We start from the raw sequence: 14581 nt of genomic DNA, 5'->3' as shown, positions 1-14581 counted from the left end.
CAGCTTGAGGGAGCATTTTAGCCCCTCCCTGCCTACCTCTGTTCTGTTCTTCCTGCACCTGAAGTTAATCATCAATCTGACTTTTCTCAAAAGGGTGTTTTGCACTGCCCAGAGCAGCCTCATAAACAAGCTTTTGGACTCTTGCATTCAATGTAGGAAGGAAAGATCCTGCTCACTGTCCTCCTGCTTTGACCAAAGCAAGTGGGAACTGCATGTTCCTGAATCACTCAAGGTTTTTGAGAATTAGTTCAACACAAGTCATGTTGAATGATTTTTTTAACCCCCTGATGCAATTTTTATGTAACTCTAAATATTTTCTCCTTTTGTGGTTCTTTGAGTGCTTTGAGATGACAAGCAATATCATATTATGAAAATGAGGAATAATGTTAAAGCAAAATAGCTAAAAATCTAAATACATCTGCAGGGTGCCCAGAGAAGCTGTGGCTGCCCCATCCCTGGAAGTGTTCAAGGCCAGGCTGGACAGGGCTTGGAGCAGCCTGGGCTGCTGGGAGGTGTCCCTGCCCATGGCAGGGGCGTTGGACTAGATGATCTTCTAAGGTTGTTCCCAACCCAAACCATTCTGTGGTGATAGTTCAGTGATCTAAAGGCATTAGTTATGCATTAGCAGTGACCAGCTCTGTTCTACAGTGGTGTTGGAAGCCATGTACCACTCTGACATAGAATCACAGAATGGATTGGGTTGGAAAAGACCTCTGAGATCATCAAGTTCAACCCTTGGTCCAGCTCCAGTCCCTTTACCAGATCATGGCACTCAGTGCCACATCCAATCTGTTTAAAAACCTCCAGGGATGGGGAATCCACCCCCTCTCTGGGCAGCCCATTCCAATGCCTGAGCACTCTCTCTCTCTGCAAAGAACTTCTTCCTGATATCCAACCTAAAGCTCCCCTGGCAGAGCTTGAGCCCATCGTGCCCCCTTGTCCTATTGCTGAGTGCCTGGGAGAAGAGACCAACCCCCACCTGGCCAAAACTTCTCTTCAGGCAGTTCCAGACAGTGCTGAGGTCACCTCTGAGCCTCCTCTTCTCCAGGCTAAACACCCCCAGCTCCCTCAGCCTCTCCCCACAGCACTTGTGCTCCAGTCCCTTCTCCAGCCTTGTTGCTCTTCTCTGGCCCCGCTCCAGCCCCTCAATCTCTTTCCTGAACTGAGGGGCCCAGAACTGAACACAACACTCAAGGTGTGGCCTCCCCAGTGCAGAGCACAGGGAAAGGGTCACTGCCCCGGACCTGCTGGCCACGCTGTTTTGATCCAGGCCAGGATCTCATTGACCCTCTTGGCCACCTGGGCACACTGTTGGCTCCTGTTGAGCTTCCTGTCAATTAGTGCATCCACTACTTGAGCAGGCAGAAGCTTAGACCTTGCCCCAAAAGGGTGTCGTTCTTCTGTAAGTAATGCAGGAGTCTCCACAGCCTCTTGTCTCAAACAGATTTTTAATTTTTGTATGAAAGAGGCACAGACCACTTGTACTTGCCATGTAGGACTAGCCAGGAGCTGTCACGGGCAGAACTTCTGTGCCAATGGGTGTAGAAGATTTATTCTCATGGTTTTGCAGCTGCATCCCTCAAGGGCTGTTTTTAAAACCCTCTGTATTGTGTAGCTCATTGTTGAGCTCTTCTGGGTAGCAGAGTTTTGGTTCTCAGGAGTCTTAAGTTTCTAGTAGTCTTTCTTCTGCCCCATTCTCCCGTCTTTCTTACCCATAAAAACCCAGCATGGTTGGAAACTTCCAGTTAGAAGTGAAGCAACATGTGCCACTTCAAATGACCCAGAGTGAATCACATCTGAGCTCCCATGGGATTCTGTTCTTTTGCTTTATTCTCTGTCCTCCTGCTTTTTAGACTGTTAATATGCAGTGCAATATGATCAATTGTAACACAAGTCTTTCATGGGAAGTGAACTTTGGATGTGGAACATATTTTTCCAAGAGTAATATGTGATGCCACTGGTAATGTGTTGCTACTGAAATGATATTAAAAATATCTTGGCTTCAGATCTTCTGGGTCTTTGAATTTCTGAACCTTTGTCATCTAACTCAGTGTATCTATGCTATATTTGGGCTGCTGACTTGCTTTTTTAGGCACCTAATTTAGATTTAAAATTAAAACAGCTTGTGTTGGTTGCTACAGTACTGTTTTAGCTGAAGTAAATTTGGGGGTGTAATCAGACCTTAGAATTAAAATAAAAATAATTGAGGGATGCTGAGTTGGATTGGCTGCTGCCAGCTGTGCTCCCTCCTGTCCATTTCCTTGAACACCCATCCCACAGCTGCTGTGGAGCTGCTTTGTTGTCTCTTGGAGCCTGAGACTGGAGCTGATGGTGGCCAGGACCTCCTGCATGGAGTGAGGAGGTTTCCCTACCTCCAGTGAGAGCCCTGCAGTGATCCCAGTCACAAACCAGTCCTGTCTGGTGTGGTTTTCCAAGTCACAGCTTCACCACTGCAGAAAAGGACGTAATTGCTGTCAGGTTTAGAAACCAGGATGGGAAATATGGTCCATCATGTCCTGCTTCAGGTGGGACCTCAGGTGCTGAGAAGCCAATCAGGTCATTCAAAATACCTGTGAGGAGCCTGTCTGGCTGCTGAGTTATATCTTTTAGGTTATATCTTTGCCCAGCACCAGACACTTGGATTTACCTTTAACTCGTTCTGAGGTGTGTTCAGGGGTTTGGAAGGCTCTGTGGGGCCTCCTTACCTGTTGCTGCAGTGGCTGCTTTCCCTGTGCTTTATCTTGCAAGCACCGATGTTACAAGTTTCCATGGCAACTTCCAAGCCAACAGGTGGGTGCTGTCCCTTCAAAACAAAAATACTAATGGGGGGATTGGAGAACACTGGCAGTCAGAGTTGGTGACCTGAGGGGATGTCCCAGGGAGGGGATAAAGGTTTAACTCTAGAACAGATTCAGGCATTGACCTCCCAGGAGCACATTGACTCTCCAGTGCAGTTTAGAAAAACCTCCATATGTGTGAGTCTAAAATCCTAATTGTTAATATTGGACAGAAATGGGATATCTAGTTCATCTCTCCTCCATCACAACATTTGTCTGTTGTCACAAAAAGACATATGATGTATTTTTTGTGTATAAAACCTTGGCTTAGCTAAAAAGGAGGCCATAGAATGGTAATGCATCCAAAAGGCATTATTTATTATTTTTCCCCTCATGCTTTATTTCTTAGTCCCACTGAGAGAACTCACCATCCCTGTTACAAAACAGCCTTTATAAAATTGCAATTAACTTCTTATTTTTTACTTTTTGCTTACAGATGTAGGAGCAGAGCCTGGAAATAGTGGTTTAAATTAGATCAGTTGCAAAGGACGTGTGAGGGGAGTGCTGGGACATAAAGATGGACAAGTAGCCCAAACTGAATAGTGGTGTCACTCTCTGCACGTCAAAGTCTGGCTTCTTTGTCCTCGTGGTGGTGGCCACTGCCAGCCATGTCCTTGTTTAACTCAGGTGGCATAAGCAACTCTCATGATAGATAGTTCACTTCTGACCCTTAGTTGGATAAGCATCTCAACCATCATGTAGCAGTTCAGGTCAATGGATTGGAAAAGAGCTGTCTGTCCATCAGTGATTGTATTGCTCTGCCTATAACAGGGGAAGGGGGCAATGACTCAACTGTCATGTTCATCAGCCATTCCAGCTTCCTCTGGTTGGGTTTCTTGTGGGTTTTGGCAGTCTTTGTTCCATGAAAGACAGTATTTACTGTTTGTGCTGGCATTCTGCCTACTCCTTGGCTTACTTATCTTAGATACTGAGGCAGGTGGGTCTGGCACATGGAGCTGAAAATAGTTGTGCTGCCTTTAGAGGGACCTGAAAATAGGTTAAATACTGTCTGTACAGTGAGAGTTTTATGCCTTGCCTTGGAAAGTATTTGTATGATTATATTCTTGAGGAAGGACCACAAAATGGGAATGCTACTCATTTACAACTTCTGTGATTTACCAGTGTTGACTAAAACACAGATACTGTGGTGCTGGGTAGCATCAGATTGTCTGGGTCCTTCAGATGCTGTATTGTAGGGAATGGAGCACTGTGGCTCAGTGATATGTTGAAACATAATGCATCAATTTAAGCTCTAATGCTCAAGCTGAAATGAAGGTATCATCATACACTCGGAGCTCTGCAGTGAGAGAACATCAGTTACAATACTCAGACTGCTGCTCACACTGGAGTACTTACAGGAATGTGATTGTCGTAGCCTGATTCTGGATGTTAAGAGGCTGCCTATAGAGTATTTACTTTAACAAATAATTTTAGAGAGCTGTATAAAAAATTACATCTATCTATATACCCCAGTGGGATGTGGGAGGCAATGAAATCACTTTGACAATCTGGAAGTGGGCTGTGGGCTTCAGGTTCCCACTCTGGTGTGGTTCTGACTCTGGAAGTTGGGTCTGAAAGCCTGGCTGACACTCTTCCTCTCTTACTGAAACACACCATCAAGAAGATGATAAATATTCAGGTACTTTGGTTTAATTCCGGATCCTGTCCTTGGGTTATAGATTTATGTCTAATTTAGTAAAGCAGGCTGTAAGCCAGGGAGTGGGTTAGGATGAAATGCTGACAGAGCACAGTGGATTTCAGGCTGGAGATGAGCAAGGAGAAGCCACCAATGCAGCAGTGGTGATGAGGTGGGCTCTGAAAGTGAGACCTGACAGTGGCTCTGTCCCTGATGCTGCGTTCATGTGGCGCTTCCCAAAGCACATGGAGAGTAATTAGTGTGTTTGCAGGGCTCAGAGTGGTGGTCCAATGCAAGTATCATCTTTACCACTGAAATGCTGATGAGGTTTCTCCCTGTTCAGCAGAAGGAAATTTTATCTGAGTTCCTAGGAGGCTGAGCAAGCCTGAAATTGTAGTTCAGTCTTGTGGCCTCCCAGTGAGTACTCTTAGGATGTTATCCCTCTTGTAGTGTTTTACTGTATTCAATTGCAACTGCAATTTGTAGGTTAGAGCTTGTTGAAAACACTAATGAAATAGCTTTGAAGTAGTCTGGGGATAGCTGAAATAGCTGGATGAAGGGCCACTTTAGGAAGGACATTACTTGTTTAATCACTAGAGATTCATTAAGTGATACTTCCCTTTCCAGTAACGACTCCTGGTGCCCACAGCTCTGCGTGAGTTGATGTAGAGTATATAAGGATGGCCCAGCCACATCTTTTATTGCCAGCACGACCTCTTTGCCAGGAAGTGTTTTAGCAGGAGCTGGAATGAGCAGTTCTTTAACTTTAATCTGTGCTCTTATTGATGTTCTGTGTTACCTGCACAGACCCCAGAGTTTTTAAGTGCAGCAGCAGCCATTTCTTTTTCTTTGTTTTTTCAAGGCAAGTGCTTGCTCTGGTGAATTTGTCACATCTTCCCCTGCCAGCTAAGACTTCTCACTGTACAGTACCTTACCTTGCTTAAAATGCTCCAGACCAAACAGGATTTCCACAGATATTTGAGGGTATTTGGAGTGAAAAGCGTGTGGGGTGAGACACAACTGTGGTGTGATGTGCTGCTTCATGTGTCTTCTGTCTTCTCTGGTACCTCGACTGTATGTGGGTAGGAAATACTGCGTGGTGCAGACAGAGGAAGAGGAGAGGGAGACTTGAGGTGATGAGTGAGTCAATGTCTGCACCTTTTTTATGGATCTGCCATCTTAAAGCACAGTTGTGGATGGATCACCTGGTTGCTGTATTTCAGATCCATCAACTGGATCTTGTGAATGTGGCAAAGGAGTAAACTCTGTGTATGGAAGTGCCTTGGCATCCTCTGCTGAAAACCTTGTCAGTCCAGAGGGTTGGGACACTGTGCATTTGTATTTGTCATGTTCTTTCTGCCTAAGAATCATCTGGGGTCACTAAAGTCAGTCTCTCTTTCTCTCTCCCTTTAGCTGAAGCTTGAAGATCGCTCTGTGGTCCCTCGAGATGTGGTCAGACACATGAGCTCCAGCGTGAGTGCTTTTTCCTCTTTGCCCCCTTTGGACTGTGATACTGTTGCATGGATTTCTAGGACTTGCCAAATTGCCTGAATGGAACTGAACAATAATGCTTTGAGCATGTTCTATTTTTAGAGTGTTGGATAGACCTGGCTGTATCCAGGGAAAATGAAGTGCTGCTAAGGCAGCCTCTCTGCTGCTGCAAAGGTCTCCTGAGCAAGCCAGCCTGGGAATGGTCAGGGAATGAGACAAGAAGCCTGCCTATCCTGCCATCCTTAGTTTTAATGTAGTCCATTCTGGGATGTGGGGTCTGTGAAGCTGCTCTCCCAGATGAACAGGGAGGCAGATCCCAGCACCACTGCTTGCCTTTGCCTTTTGGTGCACTCCTGTAGGGAATTTGGAGGGAATACTTCCAGACAAACCTCTCAATCCACGGTGAGCAGCATCTTGTTCAATTTCTCCCAGAAATACAGCAAATCCCAGCACTGCTGGAGCATCCAACACAGCTAGGTTGACAGAAACCCAGCTGGTTCTTAATCAGCAGCTGATAATTAATACCTTTCCTCTTTATGGATACAATTCTATGTCCCAGTCACTCTGCTCTAGTTGTACACCATTTGTGCTTAGCAGAGATGTGTGGATTTGGGTTTTGTGTAGGAAATACTGGGGAGGTTGTTGAGTATGGATTATCAGATGGGATGTGCTCTCTTTAGGAGCTGGGTTGGCAGTTTCTTGCTGTGATTCCCAGCTAACCTATAACCCCAAGCCATATGGGCCACCATGTGCTCCCCTCTCTTCTCTTGACTTGCTTCCAGCAATGTGGCTACCAAGGAAGTCTGGGAAGGAGGAGGCAGCTGGCCAGTAACTGCTGCACTGGCACCACATGGTGTGCAGCCTGGTGCAGGGGTGGGGAAAGCCACTCTCTGAACTGGGTGGCTTGGTTTTATTCTTTCATAAAGCTTTTTTTTTTGTCAGTAAAAGTAAACCCTCTGCTTTTTCACAGAATATTCCAAAGAGGGAGGGGAAAAAAAAAGGAAGGAAAAACTCAAAGGGTAATTTGAAAATATCTGAAACAAAGTATTTCCATAGGAAATTTAATGGTTGTTTGAAATGGAAATTTGGAGGTGACAAACCTTATTAAAACTGCAGCTTTTCGATTCAAAACAATGAACAGGTATAAAATGGAAATAGCTCTTCACACTGTTGTACCTGGCACAGCTGGAGCCTGCAGTATATTCTTCATGCTCAGAGGGATGCTTTGAGTCCTGTCTCTCAACTGTTTGTTCTCCAGTGCTTCTTAAAGTCATTTTAAGCTTTCAGGACAGCACGTTGTTCTCCTCTTGGCAAACATGGATGTGCTGCTTTTGTTTGCAATTTCCATAGTCATTTGAGCAGAAATTGGCTCCCCTGGCTTGCTGCATGTGTTTTGGTAGATACATACCCAGCAGTTGTCTTGCACACTCATTTATTGTCTGTTTCCATGTTTAAATAATGGCATTTGTTTGACCAATTGTACCACTGGCCAATAACTTCATTTTTTAATGAGATTATAACTCAATTTCTTCCATCTGTTAAAAAGCATGACAGGTCTGAAGATGCCTTATACTTCATCTTCCCCTCAGATGTTTTAAATATCAGTGGAAAACTGAACAATAAGCCCATTTTATCCCAAAGAAAGCCTTCACTTGCTAACCAGATACATTCCAAAAATTACAGGAGCGTTTAAAATAGAAAACCTGCAAGTGTCAGCTTGCCAAATTCAGGATGTGGGATGGTTGCCCTGCACCAGTTGGCCTGGCAAATGCACAATGTGAAACTTATTCTGTATTCAACACACTCTCTTAGGGCTCATTTTTAACCTTGAACAGGAAGGACTCAAAATCCTCTGTTCTTCAGGAGAGGAGAGCTGACTCAAATTCATGTGCTGCTCATCGAGCACTGAGTGTGGGGAAAGATGCTTCGGGGGGAAATGCATAAAATGAGATTGTTTTCACTGAATGCAGTTGGGCTGCTAAGTCTAATCCAGCTGGATGAGAAGCTTTAAAAGCTGTGGTGTTCCTTTTTCCAGGTGATGCTAATTTGGGGAAAAGATTAGAAGTAGGTCTGTAATCTGTCAGACCACCTGGATTTTGTTGCTTCAGAGAGTGCTGGGCTATGCTGTCCCTTTTAAATAAAGGAATAAGAGTGCTGTGAAGATCCCCATATTAAAAATAAAGTGCTGAGGGAAGGAGTAGAAGGAGGATAGGCAGTACCTGATATGGGGTTGGAGCCTGTGCTTGCAGAGATGCTGCTCTTGGATGAGATTTTGCTATTCTGCCTTAAGGCCTGGCCTCTGATGGGGGAGGAATCCATTCACTGCTTAAATTTTCAGTATCTCCAGTGTGGTACATGTGCTGTCAGGATACCAGAAGAAGCAGAGGAAGAAGGTCTAAGGATTGCACTTAATTCTGGAGTGAATGGGGCTTGAACCCATCAGCTCTCCTAAGGCAGCTCAGTCACCTCCCTTTTCCAGGTCTGCTTTTGGGGTTGATAGAAATTATTTTTTGTAACAGAACTGTGAAATATCAGCTCGGTTCATTTGGCCCCTCCTTTCATGGGAGCATCCAGTGAAGGGCTGGGTGTGTTGGAGCTGGTGCAGAGCCGTGCCCGGGCTGCAGACCAGCCTTGGAAGATGAGACAAGCTGGCCATGTCTCTCTCTGGGGCTGCATTGCTGAGCTCTGCTATAATCCCAGAGTGATTCAGCAGAACCCTCAGCCTGCAAATCTGCCTCCCCTGTTGCAGGCTAATGTTTCATGTGACAGTGAAATAAATAAACTCCTGATAAAGGAAGGTTCAGTGGCAGGTGAGGGAGGAGAGATCAACAGCCCTGTAGCTCCTGGGGCTGCTGACAACATTGGTCTTCTTTCCTAACTACAGACAGGGCTCTGCACTTGCTCAAGCATTTTACAGCTGGGAGGACAAGCAAGCTGAGCTAGACCTGGTGCTGTTGCCCATATCTAATAACACCCAACTGTGTTAGGTGGGAGACCAACTTTCAGGGTGGTGCAGGGAACCTTCCTGGTGGGGAAACTCAGAGAATGGGCAGAGGGTGTTGGTGTGCATCAGTCCTGGTTTTATTGCTCTATGGAAGAGGGATTTTAGACTGAGAAATGAGATGATCCATGGAAAACACAGGTGTTGGATTGTACCATGTCTCAGAGCTGCTGTCATGTTGGCTGCTGATAAAGGAAAAAATAATTCAGAAATGTGCAGTGTTAGGTCAAAAAAGAATCTGTTTCTCTAAGGTTTTTTTTGGTTCTGACTACTAAACAATCTAAAACACAGGGCCTGAACTGTAAAGCACTGGCAGATGATGGACTGGGCTTATTTAATTTAGCTTAATCTGGATAAAGCAGGACAGGTGGCTGTGCTGTAGCCTGCAGAAACTGTGGGTTTGTTGAGGAGGTGCCACTTCTGAGCAGGCCTCGCTCATCGTACAGCCCAAACTGTGCTGGCAGGAGCTGTTGTGAGTCTGAGGTGATTCTGGTCAAGCCTTTTCAATGAGAGTTATGGTACAGCTCTGCTGGGCGCTTCCCTGTGATGGCAGGAACCTGCCTTAGGCTTGGCTGCAGCCTGTCATGATGGAGCAGTAGCTGGGAAAGGCTGCCTTTGCTTTCCAGCCTTTCTGGAAAGAAATGGGAGTGACATGTGGAGCGGCTGGAGGGAATGAGCCCCTGCTGCTTTGGGGTCTGCCAGCCTGGCTCTCCCAGCCCTTCTGGCTGTGCTGGCACAGCTCTGGGTGGGCCAGGTCCCACTCTCCTCATTGTGCTGCCTCTGGAGGAGGGGGCTGTGGAGCACAGGGCTGGTGTGGTGTGAGGAGAGGACTCTCAGCAGAGTGGAAAGCAAGTCAGAAGGGCTGAGCAATCTGTGCAGGAATTATCCTGGACTGAGGTGTCTTGGCTCTACTAGCCCTTGAGATGACACTTGACTGGTTGAGCACCAACAAACTCCTGAACTCCCACAAGGGCTGCCCAGGGCTCTGAGTGAAAGCCTTGGATAAACATTTAATGTGGTCCAAAGAGCAGCATGTTTGTAAGTGGGCAAACAAATGCACTTCTCACAGGGTATAAAGCCCTTTGGGTGTTGTGCTCAAGTCCTGCTGGAGGAGAGACCTTGATCTTTGGGATAAGGACAGCTTCAGAAGTCACTGATCCCAAGGCATTTGTCATGCTGGCCCTCAGTCAGCTTTTATAATGGGCTTGTGGTCTTTAATAAATAAGGATATTGATTGTCCCAGCTGTCAGGAGGCCGGGGCAGCTGCTGCCTCTGACAGTGTTTGGGTTAACGGCCCTTCCTTGCAGGCCCCCACCATATGTGAGCACCGGGCACATTGTGTGCTCCCTGCCAAGCCTATCCCCACAAGGCTCCTGGCAGCATGCATTCTTTTCTTGGGGACAAAAAAAGATTAAAACTTTGTTAAAAAGTGAGGGAGATGATGACAAACCATCTCTTAATTGGACTAATTGTAAATTATCTGTCTGGAAACCCTGAAATCTTACTAAAGGTGCCAGATTTGTGTTGTCTTGGTATGTCAGAAAATGAAGACAGTTTATAACCTCCTGCAAAATTACGTGAGTTAAAGTCATAATAGCTTTAAAGAATTTCTTTTTTTATTCCTGATCTGCCACTGCCTTTGCTGCCTCAGGGCAGTACCTGCAGGATGGGTCCTATGGAGCTGCAGAGGTTCACTCAGACCAAGGAACCAGCAGATTTTAAAGGAAGTAAATACTCATCACCTGGCATAGTGTGGTCTTACTTGACCACACACAGGAGTCTGTGCTTCTGCTTTTGCAACCATTGCAAGTTCTAACTGGGAATAAAAAAGTACAGATCTGTAATAGTGATCTCAGAGCTACCTCAGTGTCTTGTGAAATGCCCCTGCAGAACAAGGGCCTGAAGGGTAAGAGGAGGTTTATTCTTGAAGTTTTCTTGTCTCTGCACTTATGAGTTGTACATGGATCCTGTATCTATGTATGTAGGACCTTCCCTTGGTGACAAACACGTTTTCTCTTTTGTATTTTCAGGACAGTCAGTGTGGAACTGTAATTGATGTCAACATAGAGTGTGCTGTGAAACTCGTAGGAACCAACTGCATCCTTTACCCTGTCAACAGCAAAGACCTGCAACATATCTGGGTAAGAACACAGCTAAAATACATGTGGGAGCCAGGGCTGGGTGATCTGGAGGGCTGCTGCTGGACTTGAAGTCACCCCTGAAGCCAAAGCATCCATATTGTGCAAGATGCATCTGCAGTGTGGTTTTATTTTAAATTTGCTGCAGGCATCCTTCCTGCAAGAAGATGGTGCAGCATCTCCTTATCTCACCATCTGTTCTGTGTTTGTGATCACATTGCTGGGACCAAATTGTCTTGAAGGGCTAGACTGGCACCAAATTGTGTGAACTCCTGATACGGGCTGGTGTGGCAGCCTGAGTGGGGCACCCCGTGGCAGGGGCCCAGAGCTGCTGAGCTGCACTATCATCTCTGCTTAAACAGGCTGTAAAGTGCTGAGATGAGTCCAGCACCCTTCTGCTGAGCTGAAACAGTCTCAAACATACCTGGTTCTTTCTTGTGTGGGTAGGTGATTTCCAGAGACCTGATGGGGTAGGATTTTATAGTTCTTTTTCCTCTGAGATAATTTGGGAGTGAAGAGCAGGAATGTCACAACCCTTCTCCAAGTCACAGCCTATGGATGCGAGCTCCTCTGGAAAATTACACTCAGTGATAAAAATTAGCTCAAAGTGCAAGGGTTGATATTTATAAGGTTTTGTTTCCTGTTTTCATCCCAGCCTTTCATGTATGGTGACTACATAGCCTATGACTGCTGGCTGGGCAAGGTCTATGATTTGAAGAACCAGGTCATCCTCAAGCTGTCCAATGGAGCAAGGTACTTCTCTCATTTCTGTGCAAGACTGTCCCCCTGGCTTTCACAATCCTGTTCTGTTTTATGAGAACAAGAAACAGTTTCACCTTCACTCATATTTTGATAACTTCTCTGCTTGCATAATCTTTGGATATAGAGTGAGATAATACGTCTTTCTCTGAAAACATTGAGATCCATTGGTCACCCTCTGGAAAAGCTGTAGTCTGAAAGGGGACCATTTTGTTCAGTCCCAGCAGATCAGTGCTCTGACAACTAAAGCATGTTGGTTCAAACTGTGTTTCTCCTCTGCAAATGTAGCTGTTTCAGATGGAGGGTTATTCCAGGCCTTTTCTCAGTAGGCAAGCATAACTTCACTGAGATGCAGGGAGAATTCTTACCTTCAAAAGGATTTGTGAAATTGTGGAAAATTGCAGGCTAGTGGTTTTTATCAAAGATGGAAAACAAGCCCAAATTCGAACAGCTTTGCTTTTTCACTGTTATTTGCAACTGTATTAGGATTTTTTTTTCAATGAAGACATAATCCAAAGTCTTATTTCTAGAGAGGTTTAACCAGAGATATTGAAAGAACTATCTGCCAAACTTGTATCTGCAAAGCCAGCAGAAGGATCCAAATTCTGTTCATTGTGCGTGTTGGACAGTTCCTTGTGTGCTAACCCTTAGGAATTCACTACATTCACTCTGTTACTGAGGTCTGTCTTGTCCAATCAACTTTGTTATTGATGCAAGGGAAGAGGGGAACCAGTGGAGGGCCAAGAGGCCCAGCAGCTGGGGAATACCCCATCTGTCTTGTAAACTGAGCATTGACATTGATGTTTAAAAAACAGCAATCAAATCCACAGTCCTGCAGCCAGCTCTGAGTCCGTCTGACAGAAGTGAGTAATGCAGAAGCTGCAGCAGATGATTGGTGGATGCATCTGTGAGTTTGATTGTTTTAGTGTTCACTTAACCCAGGCTCAAAGGCTCTTATGCATATGTTAAACTGGGAGTGAAAAATAGCCACACATCTCTCTGTAATGCCTGGAGTTATTGGTGCAGTTTAAAACCTTGCTTGGAATCTGTTACCAGCTCCTGCATAGCTATGTAAAATGAGGTAACTGTTTGCAGAATCTCTTCCTAATGAATCATTTGAAATCCCACCAGAACTCACTCTAGAAATGAAGCTATTACTGAAGCAAGTATGCCCAAATTGCCTTTAGGTTCCAGCATGGTGTGACTAATAAATTTGCAGCAGGCAGATCTTGCCAGCACACCCTGCCTGTTACTAGGTTTGGGTTTTTTACGTGCCAAATGGGACCTTTAGATATTTTTAGTGCTTTTATAGTTTGTTACCAGTTTTTGCTCTGGGCCATAAAAGCACAGTGATACACCACTGGGTATATGTACAGACATGCTTAGGCAGTGGCAGATCCTTGGGTGCTGTTTGCTTTTGGGGTGGATGGCTCTGGAAATGTGACTGTGTATCTCTTGTCTGCTTTCCAGGTGTTCTATGAGCACAGAAGATGGAGCCAAGCTGTATGACGTTTGTCCTCACGTCAGTGACTCGGTGAGCATCTGGCTCTGCTGAGAGTCCTTCTGGTCAACTTTGTCTTCTAAACTTTTTGTGCAGGAGGGAGGGGGAAGGCAAAATTCACAGGCACTTATTAATCCTAACCATTAAACAGCTGAAGAAAAGCTTCACTCAAATTTTACTTGCAGTAAGAGTAACAGGATGTAGTTTAAAGGTAAGGTTAGTAATGAGCTGGTTTTGAGGGGGTATTACAATGAATATACCCAACTGCTTTCTTTGTAAACAACTTGTATAATATGCTGTCAGATTGTTGGTGTCAAGGCAGTTCACCCACTGCTTGTTCTATCTGCACATGCTTCAAAGGGCTCTTATTCCATTTACTGCTTTCAAAACTGTTTCTCTTCTGGAAAAAGGCATTTTGTTTAACAGGTGTGTTTCCAGGTCACACAAAACACTGTCTCTTGTTGTTACAGTCCATGGCATTCTCTGAATAGAGATCTGCCACCATGCTGGCATTTTCCACGTCATGTGGTGGGAAAGGTTTTGCTGGTTTTTGGGTAAAACATGGTTTGCTGTGTGATGGTCTAACCCCCTCTCACCTTCAAAGACTGATGCCAGCTTGCTCATTCTTCCAAAGGGCATCAGCAGAGCCTGGCTGTGTTGGAAGCTTTGTTGGGAGTTGACAGAGGATGGTGTGTAATTCTTAGGAGCTAACAATGCAGTCAGCTCTCATCCTTCCCAGCCTTTAAAGCAAAGGTCTCTTTGATCTAAAACTGCAGTTCTGCTAAAATTTGATGCCTGTATCTTGAACAGTAAATGGAATATCAGTTCAATACGATGTGCTGTTGTGGTTTTCTTTTTCTGTACAGAAAAGGAGTGGTCTGTAACTCAATATTCTTCAGTACCCCTACTTTGGGTAATGCAGTATGTTTTATGCTTGCTAAATAGACACTGTAGCAACATTCAGCTTCTGGTTACCCAATTTTGAGATGGCTTGTTTCGAGTCAGGCTGCCTTTAAAATGTACATAGTCCTCTGAGGACTCGTGGTTTGGTCTGAAACACTGCTTGTCCCAGTGTTACTCTTGATCCCATGCTAAAAATTGCTTTGTGTTAGATACTTCCCTCACTTAGATCTTGTCACAATGCTCTTATCCTTTCTGACAAATTACAAGACCTAATACAGTTTTGTGCTCAGTATTTTATCTACCATAAACTGCTCT

At 45.1% G+C, this 14581-nt stretch overlaps 1 protein-coding gene across 2 annotated transcripts in view; it reads left to right on the top strand.

The window, feature by feature from the left end:
• Nucleotides 1-14581, top strand: part of UBE2O (ubiquitin conjugating enzyme E2 O) — a 61551-nt gene that overhangs the window by 25929 nt on the left and 21041 nt on the right. For both annotated transcript variants that reach the window (XM_071573393.1, XM_071573392.1), the window contains 4 exons: nt 5887-5946; nt 10996-11106; nt 11759-11856; nt 13333-13396. In XM_071573393.1, the coding sequence (XP_071429494.1) occupies nt 5887-5946; nt 10996-11106; nt 11759-11856; nt 13333-13396 (333 nt within the window). The remainder of the gene's footprint in view (nt 1-5886; nt 5947-10995; nt 11107-11758; nt 11857-13332; nt 13397-14581) is intronic.

This window comes from Pithys albifrons, chromosome 19, assembly GCF_047495875.1.
Source record: "Pithys albifrons albifrons isolate INPA30051 chromosome 19, PitAlb_v1, whole genome shotgun sequence".
NCBI classification, from domain to species: Eukaryota; Metazoa; Chordata; class Aves; order Passeriformes; family Thamnophilidae; genus Pithys; species Pithys albifrons.
This window is presented reverse-complemented; position numbering and strand designations above follow the sequence as displayed.